Here is a 26,019-nt window from a genome sequence, read left to right on the forward strand (position 1 = left end):
AACAGCTTTGTGGGGAGGGGGAGATTTCCATCCAAATGGTCTTATGAAAGAGAGTGGCCTGGTTTGTGAATGTGACCCAATGCTTGCCGAGTCCTCACACTCCCTTCACCCCGACCGTCTCAGCTCTCGTGTGAGGTTTCAGTCCTGGTTAGCTCCAGCTCTGTGGCTGTTTAGATTCCAGTTTCAAATCCTGGCTTGTAAACTACCTTTCCTAGATTTTGGATGAGCCACAGAGCTGCGGTTTACACAAAGCAGGATTCCTTGGGCACAGAAGGTGAAGAGGGAAGGGCAGGCAGGAGGGAGCACCTGGCCTTGGCAGGCTGTGCATTGTGTTTGTAACCCAGCAAACTGTCGTCGGAGTTTTTGAGAATCGGCTGTTCCCTGAGGTTGCAAATATTGTTGATCAGATCATTTTAATAGGCTGTATTTGTGTGCTGGTGAAGAGCATGAGCTGCAGAATCTCCCGTTAAAATCTCATTTCAGCCATGAGCTCACTAGGTGCGCTGTCTCTCAGAGCCTTGGCTCAGTCTGCAATATAGAGGTAACAATGCTGACCTACCTTCCAGGACTGTTGTAAGGAGTCAGGAGAAGAGTGAAGGGATTTATATACTCCGAAGCACTGTATCTACATGCTAAGAGCAGAGACGAGCCCTTTTAAACGTTCTCTTTCAGGTATCGCTAGTTCTGGAACCTCTCTCTGAAACAGTTGACAGTAGCAGCTCCATTCCGAACACGGACATGAGTTTTCATGTTGGAGTGCCAGCCCAAGGAGCCAAAGAAACAGCTGGATCCGGCCAATTTCTTGTCCCATCGCAGATTTATAGACCACCGAGCGGGAGCATTGTTGGAAGAGAATCCTTGAGCAGTAGCAGGGCCACTACACCAAGGTGACTTTTCCTTTTTCCTTTGTTCCTTTAGAAAAATCATAGTCTGTGTATGGTGACTTAAGAGGTTCAGAAATCCGTTTGCGCAGTATGCATGTGGTGGGGGTGAGTTAATTGTTTCTGTTGCAACATCTTTATGGCAACAGGGTCTGGTTCCCCTCAATGGTACATCGGCAAAGAAGAGGAGAGAGAGGTTGTGCCCTGTCCTTGCTCTGCCTGCCTGCCTTTTGGCACTTCTTGCCACCTTCAACTGTGTTTGAGAGCTGTACATGGTTGGGCAGGCCCAGCCCTGACTCAGTTGGTCCAAGAGTGGGGGACTTCTGGGTGGATTCTAATGATAGCCATGATGCCAATACTAAGATATTACCATCCAGCATCGCTAGAGGGTATCCTCTGGCCTTCTGGTCATCCTCCGATCTTCTGCTGTGTTTTTCTGATAGTTGCATTGACTGCAGTTGCCAGAATGTGCTTTGCAAAAGAGGAGGGATTTAGCCGTGGGGTACCTGTTGGAGTTGTGTGGGGAAGAAGTGCTTGCTGCAGGGGAAGACATGGTTGGAGATTTGCAGGCTCTGTCTGTGCTCATCTCTGCCTCTTGTTCAGCTCTGGAAATGTGGGGATCACTTCTCCTGATTCTTCTGCTCTGACCTTGCTGCCAGGTTGGTAAAATAAATGAGATCACTGTCCTCCATGATTTATTCCTGGAGAAAGAATACTGACCAGGTAGTGATTCCAGAGACCTGGCTGGATGAGGCCACTGAGTATGTGTAATGCTAATTGGTTTGCTCTGCTCAGAGAGAGAAGTAGATTGCTGAAGTAAAATATGTGTGTGTTACAAAAATCCCAATGCTGTTCACCAGAGGAAAGGTATGAAGGCATAACCTTGCCTTAAGACAAGAGTTATGTTTTATGGAATGCTATTATGCCATGATTTCCCCCCCTGGTGCGGAGCACATAGCTGGAAACATGTTGGGATTTTTGTAATAAACACACATTTTCCTGGACCAATCTCCTACTCTTTTTGTGGGGCTCAGTTTCTGGTGCTGACATCTTGTTTTTCTTGTACTCTGCTCAGCAGCAACCTTGAGACAAAGATTGGAGAGGTGGGACTTTTTTCTACGTGTAGGTTCTCAGTGTGAGCAGTACCCAGCCTTGCTTGTGCGCATCTTGTATTTGGTTCTAGGAATCATTTGTAGATTCTGCTGGTGTTCTGCCTGTCCAGCTGCTCAGTGGACTTCCTGACTGAACTGGTGGAGGTGGTTTCGATTGGGTTGGAGTAAACTAAATTGATTGTCCTGGGTGACTTCAAAATTCATGCCAAGGCCACCTTGTCTGCCATAGGTCATGTATTTTTGGTCTCTGTGACAGCCATGGGGCTATCCCAGGATATACTGGGCCCTATACGAGGAAATGACTTGATTAGCAAACCAGAGGTTACCAGTTCAAATCCCCACTGGCAAACACCTATATCGGGCAGCAGTGATATAGGAAAAGACACTGAAAGGCATCGTCTCATACTGTGTGGGAGATGGCAATGGTAAACCTCTCCTGTATGCTACCAAAGACAACTCTGTGGTCACCAGGAGTTGACACTGACTCGACAGCACACTTTACTTTTATTTACACATGTTAAAAGGCCACTCTGGATTTACTCTTTTTCCACAGCCTGAGGAGGTCATCCTATATAGAATGGGATCACGGACCGAGCATGCGCCAGATAGGACCAATTAGAATTGCGGGCATGGCTAGCTAGGCATGTAGGAGGCGACCCAGACCCAGTTCCGGTCCTGTCTTCGCTCTGTGAACAGGTCCATTCCTTTGTTCTGCAACACCTTTGGTCTTTTTGGGCGTTGGCTAGCTCCTTTTTATTTTTTATCTTTTATTTTCTTACTCTCTCTGCTTTTTAGTATTGTGCAAGGGTGGGAAAGGAGTTCGTTTGTTTTCACTCCCTCCTTCTTTTCCCCTGCTTTTTCTTGCTACTCATGCCGGCGCCCCGCTGGAGGGCTCTCTCTCAGAGGGGACGAATGCCTCCGTTTCCCAACATGGGAATGAACATCTTGCTCCCTCCTTGGTGGACCCCTGCTCCTCTAAGCAGGCTTTTTCTGGGTCCTACTTCTCTAAGCATGACCGCAAGAAGGAAAAGAAAAAAGCCAAACAGCTCCAGGAGGCAGCAAAGCAGAGCCTTGCTTCATCTAAGACGCACTCGGCGTCTGCCTCGGCAGTTCGCCTGAGCGAAGGGCTTCTGGTGCAGGTGGTCTGCAATGACCAACCTCCACGCCGCCCCTCTCCAGAGCCGATTCGGGAGCTCGCGCCGACTCTTCTAGGCGCTGCTTCTCCGCTCCTACTGCCAATCCCTCCTCCCGCCTTGTCGATGGAGGTGATCGCTGCTGCTGGCTCCGTTCCGCCTCCTCCCTCTTCCATGGAAGGGGAGATGGTGCTGCTTTGCACCGCTACCGTGCCTGAGCTTTCGGTTCACCGCCCGGCGCCAGTTTCTCCTCTGCCCGCGCTGACTCTCCAAGCCTCGTGTAGTCCAGCGCGCCAGTTGCCATCTTTGCAGGTCTGCGCCCTGCCGGGACCATCTCTGCCATCAACTTCTGGAGCTGTGAGTAACGCGCCGGTTGGCGCCAATTTCATTCCTGTAGATGTGGCCGGTTGGCTGGGGGAGTTTATTAACAGGCACTGTTCTGAGTTTCTTAAGGCTTATGTACCTGCCTTTTCTGTGCCGCCGCCGCCGCCTGCGGCTTCTGGGATCCGACGGGCTAATCGCCATGCCTCCCGGTCCTCCTCTCTGATCTCCCCTGACAGGGATCCTATTCCCTTCAGTGAGAGGGGCCGTTTCCAAAATCGCCATTGTATTGCCAGGCGCAAAAGAAGGCGCCGCTCGCCTTCATCTTCTTCCTCAGAGTGCCCTCGTGCACCTAAGCGTCCCACACCTACCCCTGCGGCCTCACCTTTACCCACTCCCCCTGCCTTGCCTATACCACACCTTAACCCCGCACCTCCCTCACTTCCTCCCCCCCCACCCCTCCATGTTTCCAATCCCACTGGTTACGGGAATTCTGACAATGATTTGGGTCTTAGTGGTGGCGGGGGAGGTGAGTCCTCTCCCTCTGTCAAAGAGGACGGGGAACTTTCAGATGAGAATGCACCGGTAGTGCTCCCTTCCTCATATCGCCTCTTTGCTTCAGCAGACTTCGAAGTTATGCTTGCCAAAGCCAGGGGGGCTATCAATGATGTAACACAAATTGAGGGCCCCACCACATCACCTTCTCTTGACCAGAACGTTTTCCCTTCCACCCTAGCTCCTCAGGCTACTGTTCCGTTCCCACAGCTATTTAAGGATGTAATGCTAGCGGAGTGGGCGGCTCCAGCATCTGCCAAAACGCTGGGTATTCTTCCCAAAAAGCATTATGCCTTACCGTCTGATGTTTCTTCTCTACTGGCAATCCCTACTGTGGACCCTCCCGTGGCTCAATTGGTGTCCCCTTTGGTGGTCATCAAGGAAGGTGAGAGTCAACTCAGGTCACCCAAGGACCGTAAGGCAGATATGCTATTACATAAATCGCATTCTGCCTCAGCCACCGTAATTAAAGCGGCAACCACGAATTCTATTTTCGCTAGGGCATCTATGCTTTGGGTCAAAGAAATCGCAGCCTTTATCCCCCCCAAACTGACCAAGGTTCGCCAAGGGTTAAACAAACTAGCCAAGGCTACTGCCCTTATGGCGGACTCTTCTTTAGATTGTATCCAGTACGCGGGCCGCGCCATAGCTGCGGATGTAGCCGTCCGCTGCTCCCTTTGGCTTCGAAATTGGAACGTGGATTCCCGTTCCAGACTTAACCTCTCCACCTCACCTTTTGCGGGGGCTAAACTTTTTGGGGAAGTACTTGACCCTATTCTGGTGAAAAATAGTGAAAAGAAAAAGGCACTGCCCTCCTCACGTCGAGGACCTCGCAGGCCTTTTCGGTCCAATAACCAGTCCTTTTGTCCTTTCAGGGGATCCAGACGACCATCTTGGTCATCCTCCAGAGACAATAGGGGGTCTACTTTTCGTTCAGGCTGGCGCCCTCACTGGCATCAGCGGGGAGGAGGTGCATCTGGAGGGCGCATTTCCAGAACCTTCCCCCAGAACTCCTCCTTACCCCAACGCAAACAATGACTACCCACAGGTCGGAGGCAGGCTTCGCAACTTCGCAACTCAGTGGCGAGCCTCCACTCAAGACCAGTGGGTCCGATCCACTATCAGTTTTGGGTACGTGATAGAATTTGATGCTCCTCCGCCAAATCATATTGTCAGGACTCCCCTTTCGAGACGCCCGGACAAGCAGCGGCGGATGAGTCAAGCTATTCTTCACCTGCTACACATCAACGCCATACAGCCAGTACCTACGACAGAGTTATGGCAAGGCGTTTACTTGTTGCTGTTCTTGGTTCCCAAGAAAGACGAGACGTGGCGAGCAGTATTGAACCTCCGCTATCTCAACCGCTTTGTTCGGAAGTGAAAATTCAGGATGGAGTCTTTGCGATCCATCAAAGAAGCGATTGCCCACCTAGATTTCCTTGCATCCATCGATCTATCGGAGGCCTACCTCCACGTACTCATCCATCCAGCCCACCGCCGCTTCCTTCGTTTCATTTACAACAGCCACCATTACCAGTACAGGGTGCTGCCTTTCGGGCTTTCGTCAGCGCCCAGGGTCTTCACAAAGTTAATGGTGGCCCTAGTCGCCCACCTGAGGACCAGTGGCATCCATATCTATTCTTTTCTGGACGATTTGTTGGTCCGAGCCCCGTCCTGCTTGGCCCAGGAGTCAATCCGAACGACCTGCTCAGTCCTCAACTATCATGGCTTCTTGATAAACCTACAAAAGAGCCATCTTCTGCCTTCTCAATCTCTTCAGCACTTGAGAGTCCTGTTCGATACTCGAGGTCCGTCGGTATCCCTCTCCTCGGACCGTCGCCGCAAGTTGGTCTCCATCGTCCGCCCTCTCACACAAAGCGTCTCAGCGGACTTGATGACCCTGGCCCAGGTCCTGGGAGCCATGATTTCATGCCTGGAATGTACCTCTTGGTCTCGATGGCACTCTCGCCCACTTCAATGGCTTATCTTACCCTTCCAGGACGACATCATGGCCTGCATTCACAGGGATGTCCTGTTATCTCCATCGGTTCTACGCTCCTTCCAGTGGTGGCTCTCACCTGCTCTCCTTGATCCTCTATTGCTGATAGTTCCGTCTCGCGTAATCATCACCACGGACGCCAGCCTCGTGGGCTGGGGGGCCCATCGCCAGGGGCAGTTTGCCCAGGGACTCTGGTCAAGGGAAGAGACTCTACTCTCAAGCAATCTCTTGGAACTACATGCCATCAGACTCGCTCTTCTACACTTCTCGAGTCTCATTCAGAGAGCGCATGTTTTGATTCGTACAGACAATGTGATGGCCAAGTCACATATCAACAAACAGGGGGGCACTCGCTCTCTCATGCTGATGGCAGAAACGGACGAGATATTTCAGTGGGCGGAGCGTCATCTACCTCCTGGCGGAACACCTACAGGGCGCGGTGAATGTCCAGGCGGACTGGCTCAGCAGGCAGACGGTAGACCCGACAGAGTGGTCTCTTTATCCGGAAGTGTTCAATCAAGTTGCACAGCGGTTCGGCCGTCCTCTAGTGGACTTGTTCGCCTCCCCGCACAACCACCGTCTTCCCCGGTTCTTCTCGAGGTTTTCAATCCCGTCGGCAGAAGCAACGGATGCTCTGATGGCCAAATGGCCCCCAGGGTTGATCTACGCCTCCCCCCCCCCGCAACAATCTTGGGGAAGGTAGTTCAGAAGCTTCGTTTAGAGTGCACAGAGATCATTCTCATTGCTCCCTATTGGCCCAGGAGGCCTTGGTTCTCCGATCTCCTTCAACTAGCCGTCACCACTCCCTGGCACCTTCCAGTGCGCCCAGACCTACTCTCTCAAGGTCCTCTTCATCACCCGGGCCCTCAGTGGCTCCACTTAGCCGCCTGGAAGTTGAACGCGTGCTTCTGACAACCAAGGGCTATGGACCGTCAGTGCTAAATACGATTTTAGCTTCCCGTCGCCCTTCCACTACTCTGATCTATCAAGCTTCCTGGGCAGCTTTTTCCAAATGGTCGCGCAAGAAGCACCTAGATCCTCGGTCAGCAGATATTCCTGAAGTCCTGGCTTTTCTTCAAGTGGGCTTGGATATGGGTCTCCGCCCAGCTACCCTGAGGCGTCAGACCTCGGCTCTGTCCTCGGTCCTCAAACTCCATTAGGGGTCCTCCTTGCAGCTTCACCCGCATATTTCCAGGTTTCTGCAGGGGGCATCCAATTTGGCCCCTCCTCCTATACACAGATTCCCCACTTGGAACCTGAACAGAGTCCTTAACGCTCTTACGCAAACTCCCTTTGAACCCCTTTCAGAGGCTTCGCTTCGCCTTCTATCCTTTAAAGTTCTTTTCTTAGTTGCAATTACTTCCACTCGTAGGGTCTCCGAATTGGGCGCCCTATCGGCCCGCAGGGGATTTTGTGTTTTTCTGCCTGATTCCGTGGTCTTGAAGCCTGACCCTACCTTTCTGCCCAAAATCAATTCCGCTTTCCATAGATCCCAGGACATTGTCCTGCCCTCCTTCTGCCCGTCTCCTTCACATCCCAAGGAAAAATTATGGCACACCTTGGATGTCAGAAGAGCCTTCCACATCTATTTACGTAGGACCAAAGTTTTTCGCCGTTTGGACTCCCTCTTCGTGTCTTTTTATCAGTCTTCCTTGGGGGCGAAGGTCTCCAAATCTACCCTCTCTTCGTGGATTAAATCCTGCATCTTGATTTCCTATGAGATCCTTAATCTTCCGGCCCCATCGGGGATTACGGTTCATTCCACACGTAGCGCAGCCTCCTCGGCGGCCTTCTCAGCAAACATGCCTCTAAGCAGATATCTGCAAGGCTGCCACCTGGTCCTCAATCACGCCATTCATTAAACATTACAAGATTGCCTCGTTCCACGATGCCCAGGCGGCTCTGGGCCATACCGTGTTGCAACAAGTAGTTTGATCCACATCCACGTTACACCCACCCATCTTTGGTGCTTTAGCTTGGGTATGTCCCATTCTATATAGGATGACCTCCTCAGGCTGTGGAAAAAGAAACATTGGTAGACTTACCGTGAAGGGTTCTTTTTCACAGCCGAGGAGGTCATCCAGCCAGCCCGCGGATGTGATTTTTCTCTTCCTTTTTGCCTGGCGTTCTTATTACCTTGGGTGGTCCTTTCCTTTATCTGGGTGGAGGTGACTCCTAGGGTTTCTAGCTTAGCATGCTATTGGGCTTTGTTTCCCTCTTTCTTTCCTGTTGTCTGCTGCTGTTTTGACTGGTTTTTCCTTTTTTCCATTTACTTGCTCACTGAGATCTCTAACAGTCTCGGAACTGGGGCTGGGTCGCCTCCTACACGCCTAGCTAGCCACGCCCACAATTCTAATTGGTCCTGTCTGGAGCATCCCATTCTATATAGGATGACCTCCTCGGCTGTGAAAAAGAACCCTTCATGGTAAGTCTACCAATGTTTCTTTCTCACTAGGCAAGGTTCTGGTGCACTGGTAATTGACATTTGATCATTGTCATGGTTGGATTATTAGCTGCTTAGGGTACATGTGGATTTGACTGCCCTCCTCTGCAGTGGTTAGGGACCAGTTAGGAAGGTCCACTCAGAGTCTGATGAGTCCAGTTGGGTTTTGGAACTCTGGAAGATTTTATGGCAAACTATGATGACAGTTCTGTCTCTGCTGTGGTTCAGCTGTGAAATAGGTTGTCCAGAATAAGTGATAGGCTTGCTCCCTAGCACCCACTCATCTAGCCTATCTAGGGACCCAGCTGCTTGTTTTACTACTGAGTCAGATAGCATGAAGTGGATTTGGAGAGTGTGAGTGGCAGAAAACCCGGGCTCAGCCTGACTGAGCATGCTGTAGAGCCCATTTGCAGGCCTACAGTGATGGCAGCAAAGAAAGAGTTCTTCTCCAGCAATGTTGCTTCCGCTGAGTAATGGTTCACAAAGTTCCATCAGATGATATGGGGCATTTTGGCCCCAAGTCTAATGAGAAAGGCAGCTTATAAATTATTTTAATAAATAATTGAGGGTTCTCAGTCATCCTTATTTTCCTTCTCACTTTAAAGGGAAAGGAATGCATCCTAAGGTCCTCAGACTCTTTTTGGTTATGCCACTCCTGGGACAGGGATTGGGGGAGCTACAAACAAGACCTTATTAGCTAATAGAGTTTCCAGTGTCTCTGAACTTACAAAGATGAGATCTGTGCTGCCTCAGGTTGTATTGGTTAGCAACTTCAGCAGAGAGCAGCTGGTGTCCGTGCCAGGTTGAAAGGTCATCCTATCTGAGCTGGATTTCCTGCTCCTGATGCCCAGACTGATGAGAACTAGGTGGCTCTGTGGTGAAGTAAAACTCTCCATTCAAGACTGTAGGTTCAAAGTGGGGAGGGGAACACCTCTTCCCCAACTCCAGGAAATGATATGGGAGAAATGTGGTCTAGGTTTTCCAGCATCAGCAAGGGACCGATGTGTGGCACAGATAGATTGTGCTCTATAGCTGAACCAGAATGGTAGTGTTTGGGGAAGGTGTCAGTGTCACTCAGAGACTGTTCTGCTCCAATAGCACTAATAGCATCCAAAACAGGACTGCAAGATTATCACCTGGAACTGGGTGTTTTGGTCCTACCACGCTGGTGCTTTGTCAGCTTGCACAGGCTCCCAGTCTGCTTCTAGGCCCAATTCAAAGTGCTGGTTTTAACCTTTAAAGCACTAAACAGCTTGGGACCAGGTTATCTGAAAGAGTGCCTTGCCTTATATGTCCCTGTCTGGACCTTAAGAACTTTGTGGAGGTCTTGCTCCAAGTATTCCTGTCAGATGAGGAGGGCAGGTGGCTACTAAGGAGGGAGCCTTTTCAGAGGTGGCATCCTGTTTATAGAATAGTCTCCCCAGTGAGGCTCACCTGGTGCTATCACTATGTTCTTTCAGGCACCAGGTAAAGACCTTTTTCTTCACCAGACTTTTAAAAATATGTTTTGGGAGTTTTGGGGCTGTATTTTATTGTAGTTTTGTTTTAATGTGTTTTTAGCCTAATTTCCAGCAGGCTTATGAGATCACCCGGCATTCTGTGTGTGTCCCCGTGTGTCCCCCCACTATCAACTTTGCAACGCCTGGACCAATATGAACCAAATTGCATACAGTTGTAGGAACACATAGGGACACCTCAACGGCATAGTTTGTGATGATGTCATCCACCCCGATCCAAGATGGCAGACACATAAACTTTTGAGGCGCAAGTGGGCTAACTTGTGAACCAATTCGGACCAAATTTGCTACAGATGTAGGGACACAAACGGAAGCCCAAAGGGTGTGGTGTATGATGATGTCATCCACTCCAATTCAAGATGGTGGCTGCATGAACATCTGAGGCACAAGCGGGCTAATTTGTGGGCTATCTAACCAATTTAAACCAAATTAGGTACAGTTGCAGTGAGTGACACATAGGAACACCTCAATGGCATCGTTTGTGATGATGTCATTCACTCCAATTCAAGATGGTGGCCACGTGAATATCTGAGGTGCAAGCGGGCTAATTTGTGGAGTGCCTAAGCTATTTGAACCAAATTGGGTACAGTTGTAGTGAGTGACACACATGGACACCTCAGTAGCATAGCTTGTGATGATGTCATCCACACCTATTCAAGATGGCAGACACATAAACTTTTGAGGTGCAAGTGGGCTAATTTGTGAACCACTTAACCAGTTTGAACCAAATTTGCTACAGCTGTAGGGACACATAGGGACACCTCAACAGCGAAGATTGTGATGATGTCATCCATCTCAATGGTGGACGCGTAAACTTTGGATGGTAGACACGTAAACTTTGGAGACACAAGTGCACTAACTTGAGGACTGTCTAACTGATTTGAATCACATTTGGAACAGCAGTAGTGAATGACACACAGGGACACCTCAGTGGTGTAGTTTGTAATGATGACATCGACCCCAATCCAAGATGGCAGGCTCATGAACATTTGAGGTGCAAGAGATCTAACTTGTGGACCTCGATTTGCACCAAATTTAGTCCAGACGTAGAGACAGTGAAAGGAAAGTAGGCTGATTAGTTCTTACTAGAATCACTTGTTAATTGTATGTTTTTATTCTATTGTTCTTGTCTGTGAGCCACACAGAGAACAATAGTTAATGGGCAGCCAGCAAATAAAGTTGTTATGCTTTTGGGCTGGACTCAGCTGCCATTAAGTCCTGATGATGGCTGTTAGATGTTTAATGTATAGAAACCTCAGAATTTTGCAGAAAAGTTTATTCTGCTGTGTCAGAAGAACTGTGGATGGACCTGTGTCTGTTATGCATGATGGAGCTGATCTCTCTCCTTGTCCATAAAGGTTTAATTAATTAATTACATTTATGAACCGCCCCATCCAGAGGCTCTGGGCAGTGTACAATAACTTTTAAAAAGACATAAAACCTACAATTAAAACAATGCTAAAACAATATAAAAACAATTCAAAAATAATCAAAACTATTTAAAAACAATTAAAATACTTTTAAAAACAACAACACTTTATAAGTGTTTTGCATTTGGCTAGGAGTGTGTGCATTCCTCCCTGGTCCCTGCAAAGCTGTGACTCCCACTGGGTTGCAGAACCACTTATGAGCTTGGTTTCCCCAACAGCTCTCTCTTGTCCCAGTGATTGCAACTGCTACAAGATGATACAGAAGCAGAGAACATCAGTCAAGCCCTGCTGGATCAGCCAAGGCCGATTCAGTCCAGCAAACCGCCTCATGCAGTGGCCAATCAGGCACACTTGGGAGAGGCCCACCGGAGGGGAGTGATCGCCCCCTCCCTTGTTGCTCTGTAGCACCTGGTGTTCAGGGGCATGCCATATGTTCCTGATGGAAGTACATAGCTATTAAGGCTAGTAGCTGTTGATACCTTGTCCTCCATGAATTTGTCTAGTCCACTTTTAAAACCATTTAGATTGGTGACCATCACCACTTCTGGTGGCAGTGAATTCCATAGTTAAACTTCACGTCTTGTAAAGAAGTAGTTCCTTTTGTCTTTTAGGTACATGTTTTGAGTATGTACATGAAAGGAGCAGACAACAGCTACGTCCCAAGTGGCTCCACAGAGGCTTCTGCTCCATTGGCCCATGTTACTTGTCACTTGGTCTTCAGCTCAGCAATGCTGTTTGCTTGAATCAAAACGTGTGTGTTGTGTCCCCAGCAGTGGGTGCCTTTGCTGCTGCTATGTGTGCTCAGTTTGGGAGGTTTTTTTTGGCAAGTTTGGAAAAGCTGTGATTTTTCAGCTAACTTGCATGTTCTGCAGTTTGTTTGACTTCTCTGCAGTCTGTGTCCCAAACTGATATCCACATAAACCTGACTTTGCTCGTAGTGTACAGGCACTGTTCCCTCTAAGGCATGCGCACGTGCATGCACTCACAAGTTTTTGGATGTCCACTCAGTTCCGTTTAGATCCCGCTCAGGTTGAATCAGAGAGGTCCCATTCTGAATGCAGGTGCGCGCGCACTTCCTTGATACTGTGCACACACTTGATTCTGTGCACACACTTCCTTGATACTGCCGCCCAGAACAAAACTCATTCCGCACAGAGATGAGAAAAATTAGAGCGTCTACTGTATACAGCTGGCAGGAAGATGCCAGTTTCTCATTTTGAGGGCTGTCAGTTTGCACTGCCAGCTCTGTTACTGCTGCTGAATGTCCTTGCCCGTGCACATTGCTAGACAAACATCAGAACCCTGCTCCCACCCCACCCCTACCACAATAATATACATACTCTATTTGTGTGCAGAGGATGGCAGCGGGAGCTCCAGAGAAATCAGCCTTGAGCTAAACATTCTGCCGGCTCTGTTGTCTTTTGAAACAGGGGAAAGGACCACTTGTACTTCCAAGAGAACTCTGAGAACATAAAAGAAGGGTCTTTTGCACCTCGGCATCACCTTATCGCAGGACAGGATGATGTGAACATTCCCAAGCAACAAAAATTGCTTCCCAGCAGCTTTGATCATGAGGCCCAAGTTAGATTAACTGGGAAAAGCCCGAACCCTGTCCGTGTTCTTTCTTGGCACAACCCAGCTGCCAAAGATCTCCTTTCAGGTATGCAAACCAGTGTTTGGTTCCATTTATGGCAGTAAACGCTGCTTGCAAATTGCTGTTGTATTACAGGACACATAGATAAGTTTATTTTTTAAAAAAATTAATGTATTTGTATGCCCCCCAGAAATGCAAGTCTCTGAGATAAATTGGGAGTTCCTTCTCCTGTAGGAATGACCAAGGAACGACTTATCTATAATTGTGTTTTGGTAAAATATAATTATAGCTTCTCTGTTGCTGCCCTGAGGCTTTGGAATGCGCTCCCTGTTGAAATAAGAGCCCCTAATCTCTGACAGCTTTTAAGAAGTCAGTTAAGACACGTTTGTTCACCCAGGCCTTTAATTAGATTTACAGTTTTAATAGTTTTTAAAATTGTATTAAATTTTGAATTATTTTAATGTTCTAACATTTTAATTTTGTTATAATTTGTATTGTTTAAATGTAAACTGCCCAGAGCCATAAGTTTTGGGTGGTGCACAAATGTGTTAAATAAATAATAAATAAATAAAACACAGAGAAACTTTTGAGGTGCTTTTTTAATGCTGAGACTTCATGGCGGTGCTCTTTCCCCCAAGCCCTTTTGGATCAAGGCAGCAAGCTTCGAAATGCCATGGTGGTATCTGCAATGAAATCCAGTCCAGACCCTGGTATAGAATTAGTGGAAGCTCATCCACTGCTAAAGCGAGATGTCCCCAGGCCGGCCAGAAAGTGAGTTGGCGTGAGTCGGTGGAAGTGTTCATGTTGTATACTTGGTGGCAGTCAATAGGCCAGTTCAGACATAATTTAAACTATGATTTTGTGCCCTTCTTCTCACTGGAGAAGAGGGAAAAAAGCTTTGAAGTAAACTACAGCTTACTTCAAAGTGAAAGTAACAGCTTTCCTTTCCTCTTCTCATGCTTGAAAGAGGAGAGCAGGGAAGCACTTGGGCCCACAGTTCACAGATGCTCCTTCACAAAGTGGGAAGCCATGTTTTAACAGGAAAACATGGCTTCCCACTTGGTGAAGGAGCATCTGTGAACTGTGGACCCAAGGGCATGACATGAATCTGAGCCAAAAGGTTTCCAAACATTTTCAGGGTTACATGGTAAAAGCGATTCTGTAGATAGGCAAAATAGGTCTCCTGTTGGATCAGTTTCTGTTGGTATAGGAATATAAGGCAAAGTAGAAGTGTACACACTGTAACAGGCCTCCCCATATCTGTATTATATCTGTGCCTCAGTGGGGTAAGGGAAGAGCTTTGCTTTCATCTGGTTCCTCCTCCAGAGCCTCTCTTCTCTCTGTCCTGTCTCCTCTCAGGGTCACACAAAGCCCTGTATGCACCCAGTCATCCTCAGAATTTTCTCTGCCTCTCCTAAATAGCTGTTTGCAACCCCACATTCCCCAGGGTGATTTCTGGCTCACCACCCCAGCATCTTTTGTTCCCACAAGACCTTGTGAGAGCTACAGATCTCCTCTCTTCCTCCTAACATCTCCAGGGACACCCAGCCAACCTCAACACTCTCCTGAGGCCCACCCTTTTGCTGGAGCCTGGCAGGGCCTCAGCACCCAACACTGTATCATCGTCAGGCTCATTTTGCTTCCTGCTGATAACTGGAAGTGCATCCTGCCACAGCGGCCCAATAGCATCAGCACACACACACTCCATTCCATTCCATTCCATTCCATTCCATTCCATATATGTATATATAGAAGATTTAATGTTTGGTTTCTGTGTAGGGTGTTCCATCAGAACAACCAGCTTGAACCGTTGTTTTGAATGAATGTTCTGGGCATTGGTGTTCCATTCTGGGTCGGAACATTCAAAACGGCCCATTTCGAAGCAGAATGTTCTACATGTGTATATATTGCCCAGTGGAATCAGCGGATGTGCAGAACATTATGAGCTTGGAACATTCTGCTTCGAAATGGGCAGTTTTGAATGTTCCGACCCAGAATGGAACACCAATGCCCAGAACATTCATTCGAAACAACGGTTCAAGCTGGTTGTTCTGATGGAACACCCTTCATTTGAAAGGTGTTCAATTTGGGGTCAGAACACTCGCAACGGCCTGTTTCAAGACAGAACATTTCCGAGCTCAGAATGTTCTATACCTCCCTAGTGGATTGCTGTAATAGTTGTTGAACAGAGGTGGCCAACCGGTGGTTCTCTAGATGCTGTTGGATTACAATTTCCATCATCCCCGGCTGCAATGGGAGTTGTGGTCCAGCAACAACTGGAGAGCACCTTGGGGTATAACCACCTTTTTGCTGTCCTAGTCTGAGAATTCTTCAAGAGAGGGAAACCAAACACCCAATGCCCTCAGAGAAATGGGCTCAGGATAGCTTTTGAATTTTGCTGGTGGTGATCTCATATTTAGCAAAATGAACTTATAAGTGAGTCTCTCTTCTGCCTCACTAGGCTCTGGATCTTGTCCCACTCCATTGCTTAAAAGAAAACTTACAGATCTTGGTAATACATCGTCCTAAAATGCAATTTTAACAAATTGAAATATTTTAAAGCAACTCATAATCCTTGTATTTTATCTGGGCTTAATACATCTTCTTCCAATCATCCCACTCTCTTCCCCAATTGATCTTTGGGATCTTGGGGCCAGGAATCTTAAAAACCTGAATTCTGGCTTCACATCTGCTATGGAAGTTCCTCTTCAGCCACCAACTGATAACTTGGAATTTGATTTGCATGCTGAAAACAGAGCAGTCCAGCTGCTGTTGGGCAGGTAAGATGTGAAATGTTGCTGCTGTGACCCTTCTGAAAATGTCTAAAGAATCCTCCAAGAGTTATGTTCCTTGTAAATACAATTTATTTTAGAGACTCTTTCATTTCAAGGGGACGGGCGATGACGGGTTCCTTTCTGAAGCAGGCTGCAGATGCATACTGCAGGCCTAGTAGCTGCTACTTTCAGATGGCTACAGTTTCCCTCAGATCTGGAGAGAGGCAACTTCTCTGTCTCTTCTTTTTTTCTCCTGGAAATGGGTTTAGAGCCTGATTTTGTACATGTTTATTCCAGTGAGTTCACTGAGCCTTGTTTATATTCCATTTTTCAACTATACTGTTCCAAAAGTGGGATGCAGAAAAATTCAAAACAGCAAATAAGGATTCTTCATCTACAATGATAGCAAATTCCATTAAGAGTTATGAGCAAACAGTACTGGGAGAGGAAATTTAAGATAAATTGTAAGTTCAATTAAGACCTACTCTGTAGAAACAGCAGGTGAGGCAACAAAGCTGCTCCTGAGCTCCACATCCGAGATGCTCTTAACTGGAGCCTTTGCTCTTGCTCAAGCACCTCCCATCTCCTCTTCTCTCGCTGCCCCTGGTCTTCCCGCAAGCGTATCCTTATTATTCATTGTCAGTCCTGACCTCTCTCCACAGTCCTCCTTGTCCATCAAATATAAATTGTAGCTCTCTGAGCAGAGTGTCAGTCTGTTTTATGTTCTGTGCAGCACCTAATGCACTGGTGCCTGGGGAAAAAAATTGGAGCAGTACTAAATTTAGAATTACTCTCTATCTAAGGTGCATGTGTCACTTTCTTTCTTCTTTTGCCCACAGCTCTGATTTCTCCCCTGTTCGTCTTTTGGATGGTACAGGCTCCCCTCCAGAATCCATCTCTCTTGGGAGCGAGGTGTATGACAGTGAACTGAATGACCCCCACTATGATCAGAGTCTACTAGAAAACCTGTTCTACACTGCACGAGTAAGTTCCTGGAGTGGGTACAGGACACGCTGTTATGGTAAAGTTTTCAGTGACCACAGTTCAACTCACCACTAATAAAGCCTTGCAAATAAGTTCCCCAAACGTACTAGCCAGCCCACCCATGACATACATATATTACTCATTTTTTACCAATAAGAAACAAAAGAACCAACTTTTGTAACACTCCTCTGCCTATTCATTCTGAGGAAGATTCTTACTCACCACAGATGATGACCAGCAGCGTAGAGATGTTCATGCACTCCCAGGAGGGCGTCGGCCATGAGCATGGTAGAGCGGATCAGGGCACAAGCAGGAACGCTGCAGCCCAGTGCGCCCACTGTTTTGGAGAGTGCCGGCAGGGGGAAAGCGGTGGGGTTGGCGCTGACAGGTAGGCAGCGCCTTCTCTGTCCCTTAAAGCACCCCCCTCCCACCCTTCAAACCGGTTCAACCACCGGCTGATTGAACTGGTTAGGCACTCCAGGAAGGGAATAGCCACGGGAGTGGCTATTCTCCAGCTGTGGTGCATCCAGAAGCGGGTTATAGGGATGTGCACAAACCTATTTGGAGGCCCCTTTATGGGTTTCCGAACAGGTTCGAATGACCGGTGGTTTGGCCGGTTCGAAGGTGTGGGATGGAACCTTTTTAAGGGCAGGGGAGGGTGCTCTCAACCCTCCCGCCGTGTTTCCTGTGCCAGCGCTGAACTTTCAAACGGTCTGGTGGGACAGCAGTGTACCTCCCCGTCCCCTCATCGGACCAGAAGTGACAGGAAGTACCGCCCCTGCACATTAGGCATGTGCGCGAGCATATCTTGCTCGCACATTACTTCCGGTCTGACAAGGGGACGGGGCAGCAGAGAGGTACACTGCCAACCTGCCAGACCATTTGAAAGTGCAGCACCAGCAGGGGAAACACAGTGGGAGGGGTAAGAGCACCCTCCCCCACCCTTAAAGGTATCCCCCCCTGCACCTTCAAGACAGCCCCCACCGGTTCCATGCACATCCCTAGCGGGTTGTTCCTCTTTGCTCACTCCTAGGCAGGGCAAATCAGTCTTTTGCCCAGGAACCTTGTAGAGTGGGAGGAGCTCCCTCAGATCCCCAGTTGAGTTCCACCCTGTCTGGCTCTGTAATGAGAGGCAGGGTGATGCACGTGGCTTCATGCTTGGTCCGCTTCAGTGGGAGGAGCCTCCCCCTGTTCCAGTCCTGCCTGCCCCACCTACCTTTGGTGACCTAAAATGTATGTGATTGAGTTGCCTTAGAATTTCCTACTTTTAGAGACAGGAGTTATCATCTTGGGAAAGCACTTTGCGGATGGTGTAAACTAGTCTTCAGATTGATACGGTGGGGATGAGTGTACAGGAGGGAGACAAAATCTTGCAGTGTTTGGAGAAAATAATTGTCTTGAATCTTAACTATCTCAATCTCAATTTCAGCAGAACAATGTCATCATAAATAGTCATTTTAATTGCCCATTCTTGAGTGTTCTCTGAATGTTTAATGAATTCTATTTTTCTCAATCATTTTCCTTAGAAGTCTGATAGCAGCTTAAGTGACTTCCTCAGTGACGAGGAGGATGCTGTTTCTTCTGAAAAATGGAATAAATCTCATGCCACCAAACGTCACAGAACAGAAAAGGCTTTGGAGTCCAGTCCTTTAGTTCAGAAAGAAAAGGAGATACAAAAAAAAGCCAGGTGTGTTTTTGCTATAGCCTCCTTTATGCTGCTCAGCCTCTAGGTTTCTCTAAGCTTCAATGAAACCAGTATGGCTTCATTTCCATGCAGGCCCCTCTCCCTATGTAGATTTGTATGTCTGGGACACACACCATGGTGTGGAGTCAAAACGGTGATTAGTGCAATTCGTAGTTTGGTGTTGCATCTGAACCAGCCCTTTGCACCTGAAATTCTCTACATTTTTTCTCCTCCTTGAAATTGTTTAAGAATTTTTTGTGTGCTTCTAAAGCCATTTTGAAAAACAAAATAGTTGGTTTGTAGGACAGCACTGTAGTGACTGGTTCCACAAGTGGTGCCTTGTAGACTTCATCAGTTTCGCTGAGATGTTGTCCTTCCTCCTAAAGTCTTGTTACCACCATGGTACACAATTCTTTTTCTCAGTTACTATTGGAGCCACATTGCCTTATGATGTTCCATTAGTGCATAATATTGTGGCTGTGATTTGAATATGAGAGGCCTGATGCCTGGGGTGAGGCTCCAAACGCTGTCTTCTTGACCCTGGTGAGGGCCAGCCCTCTTTCAGAAGTGACCCTTTGCCAGCTTTGAAAGTGACACGGGACAAGCAGAGAGGAGGAAGGGTTTAGGGATGTGCACAAACCAGGTCAGCAGTCCTTTTCCAGACCGCCAAACTGGTTTGGAGGTCTGGCGTTTGGACCTATTTGGCGGGGTGTGTGTCACCTTTAAGAAGCAGGTAGGGTGCCCTTATTCCCCCTGCCCGCCGCGTTTCCCCCACCGATGTTGCCGCCATACACAGCAGCCCTGCGGCAGCACAGTGGGGGAAATGTGGTGGGGAGGGTCACCACCACCATACCCTGCTGCCAAACTGTCCAACCCGTGGTTCATGCACATCCCTAGAAAGGTTGCTAGCTGTCTCCTCTTCTCTCCTTGTGCTTCTTGCAAGCTTTGCAAGGAGCATGAGGAGAGGCATTCCTTGCAAGGCTTCCAAGGGTCAAGTCGATCCTGAAGGGGTGCTCTGATGGTTTCCGCAATGGGATGCACCTTGCCACTCTGCTGGTGCCCCAAATATCCACCACCTGAGGTGACCACCTTACTTCACAACAGGACTCCCCCTGAATTTGAATAACAGTAGTTGCGGAAGGGCAAGCGATGTTCTTAGAAGTATGGACTAGAGAGCAGTAAGAGCAGGGAGCAGAAGTGACGAGGCAACTCTCTGGAATTGTGCAGAGTGCTAACAGACAAAGTACCTTCCATCCTTTATGCTTTCTTGCTTTTTCTGCAAATGTGTGGACCTGTACTCTGCCTCTTTTTTTTAACACTGTGGAAGGAGCGATTCATAGCATGCCAAGTCCTTTATTTTTTGTAGGATGTTGTGCATACGCAGCATGGTTAGGACACTCACAGATCTGTGTAGATGGAGCCTTGCCTAGAACAAGACATCTCTCTTCACTGCAGCTTATACACAAGAGCATAGGAAGGTTTGCCTTTCTTTGCTGCAGCAAAGAATTCTTAACGAAGAGCTAGCTAGAAGATCATGTTATGTGTGCAACATTAACAGAACACCTTATTGGGGTCATGTTTCTCCTTGCTGAGTAGCTACCTGTACAGAAGGTTGTTTTAGCTTCCTTGTTCATGTTCCTCTTCCCAGGAACTCTCCTGCTAAGCCTCTTCATGAGACTTCCATGGAGTCTACAGAGGAAATGCAAGCTGTCAACTTGAGTCTCGACAGGCTGGCAATGCTGGGTCGGATCCATTTAGCTAGAATGGTAATAGACAGTTTAAGGATCCCCCCTGAAGATGCCGCTCAAGGTACCCCAGGCAAAAAGGGTTCCTCAGGAAAACCACCCAGACCAGCATCAGCTAAAAAAAGGTAAGAATTCTTACTATATCTCACTGATTTCCCAGCCCATTTCCAGGCCCATTTCAAAGTGCTGGTTTTAACCTTTAAAGCCCTAAACGGTTTGGGACCAGGTTACACGAGAGAGCACTTTGCCCCATATATCCTGAGTCAGACCTTAAGATCTTCTTTGGAGGCCCTCCTCCGGGTGCCCCTGCCAGACGAGGAGAGGCGGGTGGCTACTAGGGAGAGGGCCTTTTCCGTGGTGGCACCCCATTTGTGGAATAGCTTTCCTAGTGAGGCTTGCCTTGTGCCATCACTTTGTTCTTTTAGATGCCAGGTGAAGACCTTTCTGTTCACTCAGGCTTCTTAAAACTGCTGTTTTTAAAAAATATGTTTTGTATTGTATTCTGTTTTTTGTTGTTTTTGTGTTTGTGTTTTATGTGTTTTTATTGGATGTTTTTAACATATTGTGAGCTGCTCAGAGAACAATTTGTTATGGGGTGGCAAACAAATTAATAATAAGCTTTATGTATCCTTTCTGACCTGCTGGCTCTTCTACTTGATCTGATCTCAGCAGGAATCAATGGGGACATTCTGTTTCTTCACAAAGCACAAACGTGTGCTGACTTGCAGCTTGTGTGCATTGCACAATAGCCTTGGAGCACTAGATCTGGAGATAGTTTGAGATGGTTCTGATGGTTGCCTGCTTAATCTGTAGATGTACAGTATGTGTGTATGACTTTTAACTTGATTCGTTAGGCGTGAATCTCAAGAGCAGCCACATCTGTCAAGTTTCCCGTATGTCTGCAGTTTCCTAGTTCCTGCTGGGAACTAGAGATAGATTGGAGATTCTGTTGGTGTACTGTTCACCCTGCTGCCCAACTGACTCCCTAACTGAGCTGACAAAGCTGGTCGCGGAGTTGGTGTTGGAGTCTCCCAGGCTTCTGGTGCTGGGGGACTTCAGAACCCACTTTTGATCTGGCTTGTCTGGTGCAGTTCAGGAGTTCATAGCGGCCATGACAACTATGGACCTATCTCAGTTCGTTTGTGAACCAACTCATCTTGCCAGCCACACACTCAATTTGGTCTTTTGTTCAGATCAGTGGGGTGTTCCATGGGTGGGGGATCCGGTGGTTTCCCCATTGTCGTAGACGGACCACTACCTGGTTAAGGTTGGTTTCACAGCCACAACCCACCCCTGCAAGGTTGATGGTCTTATTAGGATGGTCCGTCCAAAAAGCCTGCTAGACCCAGCAGGTTTCCAAAAGGCCTTGGAGGGTTTTGAAGCTGGTGCCACCGGTGATTCGGTCAATACCCTGGTGGGAACTTGGAATAGGGAAATCACCAGGGCAGTAGACATGATTGCTCCTAAGCGTCCCTCCTGACCTGCTTCAAAAATGGTATACCAAGGAGCTGCGAGGGCTGAAGCGGCTGGGTAGGCAACTTGGAATGCAAGTGGAGGAGAACTCGGCTCGAATTTGACAGGATGCAGCATAGGACCCATTTGAAGGCTTATGCGGTAGTGGTGCGTGTAGCAAAAAATGGGATTTTGGTCAGCACACATTGCGTCTGCGGGTTCGCATTTGGCAGAGCTATCCCAGGTTGTGAGGAGCTTAATTTCTACTACTCCTTCTTCAGATCAGTTCCCGTAAGTGTTCTGCTGTGACTCTTTTAATGGGTTCTTTGCAGAAAAAAATCTAATGTATTCGGGCTGACTTGGACTCCACTATTTCTGCAGGGCCTATGAAGGAGGTGTCCAGCAATCCCTTTTGCAGTATTAGGTTGGATCAGTTTCAATCTGTGACTCCTGAAGATGTGGACAAGCTGCTTGGGGCAGTGCGGTCTACCACTTGTTCTCTGGACCCTTGCCTGACTTGGCTGCTTCTATCTAGCAGGGATATTGTTGGAGGTGGCCTGGTTAATATCATAAATGCATCACTGAGGGAGGGTAGTATGCCTCCATGTTTGATGGAGGCAGTGGTTAGACCTCTTCTTAAGAAGCCTTCCCTGGACCCCTTAGCGATGGATAGTTATAGGCCAATGTCCCATGGCTGGGCAAGGTGACTGAGAGGGTGGTGGCCAACCAGCTCCAGATGGTTTTGGAGGAAACTGATTATCTAGACCCATTTCAAACTGGCTTTAGAGCTGGCTGTGGGATTGAGACAGCCTTGGTCGGCCTGATAGATGACCTCTACTGGGGAATTGACAGAGAGACTATGACACAGTTGGTTGTTTTGGATCTCTTGGTGGCGTTCAATACCAAGCATAGACCATGGTATCCTTCTGGATCACCTGGGGGAGTTGGGGATAGGGGGCACTGCTTTGCAGTGGTTCCGCTCCTATCTCTCGGGTAGATTCCAGATGGTGGTGCTTGGTGACAGTTGCTCCTCAAAACAGGAGCTGTTATATGGAGTTCCTCAGGGCTCCCTTCTGTCACCAATGCTTTTTTAATATCTACATGAAACCGCTGGGTGAGGTCATCAGGAGTTTTGGTGCTGGGTGTTATCAGTATGCTGATGACACCCAAATCTACTTCTCCTTTTCATCTTCATTAGACTCTGTCTCCACAATTACTTCAGTGTAGGATGTGGACAAACTGATTGGAACGGTGCAGCCCACCACCTGCCCTCTTGACCCTTGCCCAACATGGCTTATACTATCTGGCAGGGTGGTTGTTGTAGAAGGCCTGGTAGAGCTTGTCTCTGAGTGAAGGTAGGATGCCTCCTAGTCTTAAGGAGGCAATTATTAGACCGCTTCTGAAGAAGCCTACCTTGGAACCCTCAGAGCTGAGTAACTCCAGGCCTGTCTCCAACCTTCCGTGGTTGGGCAAGGTAATTGAGAGGGTGGTGGCCTCCCAGCGCCAGACAGTCTTGGATGAAACTGATTATCTAGACCAGTGATTCTCAAACTTGGGTCCTCAGGTGTTATTGGACTTCAACTCCCATAATCCCCAACCAAAGGCTACTGAGGCTGGGGATTATGGGAGTTGAAGTCCAATAACACCCGAGGACCCAAGTTTGAGAATCCCTGATCTAGACCCATTTCAAACTGGCTTCCGAGCTGCCTATGGGGTGAAGACTGCCTTGGTCGGCCTGATGGATGATCTCCAACTGGGAATTGACAGAGGAAGTGTGACTCTGTTGGTCCTTTTGGACCTCTCGGCGGCTTTCGATACTATCGACCATAGTATCCTTCTGGAGCGTCTGAGGGGGTTGGGAGTGAGAGGCACTGCTCTGCAGTGGTTCCGCTCCTACCTCTCGAGCAGGTTCCAGATGGTGTCCCTTGGAGACTGTTGTTCTTCAAAATCTCAACTTTTGTATGGTGTCCCTCAGAGTTCCATATTGTCTCCAATGTTGTTTAACATCTACATGAAACCGCTGGGAGAGATCATCAGGAGATTTGGTGCAGGGTGTTATCAGTATGCTGATGACTCCCAAATCTATTTCTCCATGTCAGCATCATCGAGAGAAGGCATAACCTCCCTAAATGCCTGTCTGGAGTCGGTAATGGGCTGGATGAGGGATAACAAACCGAGACTGAATCCAGATAAGATGATGGTACTCATTGTGCGGGGTCGAAACTCTGGAGACGATTTTGATCTGCCTGTTCTGGATGGGGTCACACTTCCGCAGAAGTAACAGGTACGCAGTCTGGGGGTGCTTCTGGATCCAAGTCTCTCCCTGGTGACCAAGGTTGAGGCAGTGGCCAGAGGTGCCTTCTATCAGCTTCAGCTGATAAGCCAGCTGCGTCCGTTTCTTGAGATAGATGACCTTAAGACAGTGGTACATCTTCTGGTAACCTCCAGACTGGACTACTGTAATGCGCTCTACGTGGGGCTGCTCTTGTACGTAGTCCAGAAACTACAGTTGGTTCAGAATGCGGCAGCCAGGCTGGTCTCTGGGTCATCTAGGAGAGACCATATTACACTTGTATTGAAGGAGTTACACTGGCTGCTGATATGTTTCCGGGCAAAATACAAGGTGTTAGTCATAACCTATAAAGCCCTAAACAGCTTGGGCCCTGGGTATTTAAGAAAACGTGTTCTTCATTATGAACCCCACCGCCCATTGAGACCATCAGGAGAGGTCCGTCTGCATTTGCCACCGGCTCGTCTGGTGGCTACTCAGGCTACTCCGTTGCTGCCCTGAGGCTTTGGAATGTGCTCCCTAGTGAAATAAGAGCCTCCCCATCTCTGACCATTTTTTAAAAGTCTTTAAAGATGCGTCTGTTCACCCAGGCTTTTAACTGATACTGTTTTGATTGTTTTTAATGTTGTTTTAGAATATTGTTTAAAAATTTTTTAAACTGTTGTGTGTTTTTAACTAATGTTTTAATGCAGGCTTCCCCAAACTGCGGCCCTCTAGATGTTGCTGAACTACAACTTCCAGCATACCCAGCCACAAAAAATTGTGTCTGGGGATGCTGGGAGTTGTAGTTCAGCAACATCTGGAGGGCCACAGTTTGGGGAAGCCTGTTTTAATGTTTTATCTTGTAAACTGCCCAGAGACGTAAGTTTTGGGCGGTATAAAAATATGTTAAATAAATAAATAATCAGGAAATGCTGTTCATTCTCTAAATGCCTGCCTACAGGCAGTAATGGGCTGGATAACAAATTGAAACTGAATCCAAGCAAGACAGAGGTGATCATTTTAGGGGTTCAGAATCTGAGGGGTGTGTTAGATCTTCCTGTGTTGGATGGGGTTACACTCCCCCGGAAGGAGCAGGTATGGAGCTTGGGAGTACTCCTGGACCCAGGCCTCACCTTGGTATCTCAGGTGGAGGCTATGGCCAGGAGTGCCTTCTATCCGCTTCGGCTGATTCGACGGCTGTATCCATTGAAGAGGATGACCTCAAAACAGTGGTGCACCAGCTGGTAACCTCCAGGCTTGACTACTGCAGTGTGCTCTTCATGTGGCTGCATTTGTATGTAGTTTGGAAACTTCAGTTAGTTCAGAATGCGGCAGCCAGATTGGTCTCGGGGGCAACCCAGAGAGACCATATTATGCCTGTTTTGAAACAGCTGCACTGGCTGCCGATACGTTTCCAAGCAAAATACGAAGTGCTGGTTATTCCCTTTAAAGCTCTGAATGTGTTAGGTCCAGATTATCTTAGAGAGCACCTTCTTCTGTGTGATCCCACCGCACGTTAAGGTCATCTGAGGAGGCCGGTCTCCAGCTACCACAGGTACATCTGGTGGTGGCTCAGAGGTGGACCTTCTCTGTAGCCGCTCCTGCACTCCCGGCAGAAATCCGTAATTTGAATTCTTTATTGGCCTTCAGGAGAGCCCTCTGTTTGGCCTGGCCTTCCAGGGTTGTTGTGGGTGGTTTTAATGTTGTAACCTAGTTTTTAAACAGTTTTGAATATTTTAATTGTTATTGTTTTATGGGGTTTTATCATCTCTGTTTTTAACTGTTAATTGATTTTAATTTTTCTGTTTTAATGTAAACTGCCCTGAGCCATTTTGGAAGGGCGGTATAGAAATTGAATAAATAAATAATATGTCATTTTGTTAAATGTATATATGGTTATGGATATTCTTTTGTCTAAAATAAAAACTTAGATACAATAATTCTATCTAATATCATAAAATTATTATGATAGAATTTCATAATTTGGTTATCTAATATAATTATCTAATATCAGATATTATATTAGATAATTATGATTATCTAATATAAAATTGTTATGATATAATAATTCATGTTCTCTAATGGTACCTTACAAACTAATCTGTTTATTGTGACATCAGCCA

The 26,019-nt window shown here is 47.6% G+C and overlaps 1 protein-coding gene across 9 annotated transcripts in view; it reads left to right on the top strand.

Moving 5' to 3' along the window:
- The window catches only part of C2CD3 (C2 domain containing 3 centriole elongation regulator), a 97,744-nt gene that overhangs the window by 8,195 nt on the left and 63,530 nt on the right, over positions 1–26,019 (top strand). For all 9 annotated transcript variants that reach the window (XM_053306101.1, XM_053306100.1, XM_053306104.1 and 6 more), the window contains exons 4-10: positions 673–887; positions 12,822–13,051; positions 13,624–13,756; positions 15,643–15,765; positions 16,599–16,743; positions 18,270–18,430; positions 20,076–20,297. In XM_053306101.1, coding sequence (XP_053162076.1) covers positions 673–887; positions 12,822–13,051; positions 13,624–13,756; positions 15,643–15,765; positions 16,599–16,743; positions 18,270–18,430; positions 20,076–20,297 — 1,229 coding nt within the window. The remainder of the gene's footprint in view (positions 1–672; positions 888–12,821; positions 13,052–13,623; positions 13,757–15,642; positions 15,766–16,598; positions 16,744–18,269; positions 18,431–20,075; positions 20,298–26,019) is intronic.

This window comes from Hemicordylus capensis, chromosome 3, assembly GCF_027244095.1.
Source record: "Hemicordylus capensis ecotype Gifberg chromosome 3, rHemCap1.1.pri, whole genome shotgun sequence".
NCBI lineage: Eukaryota > Metazoa > Chordata > Lepidosauria > Squamata > Cordylidae > Hemicordylus > Hemicordylus capensis.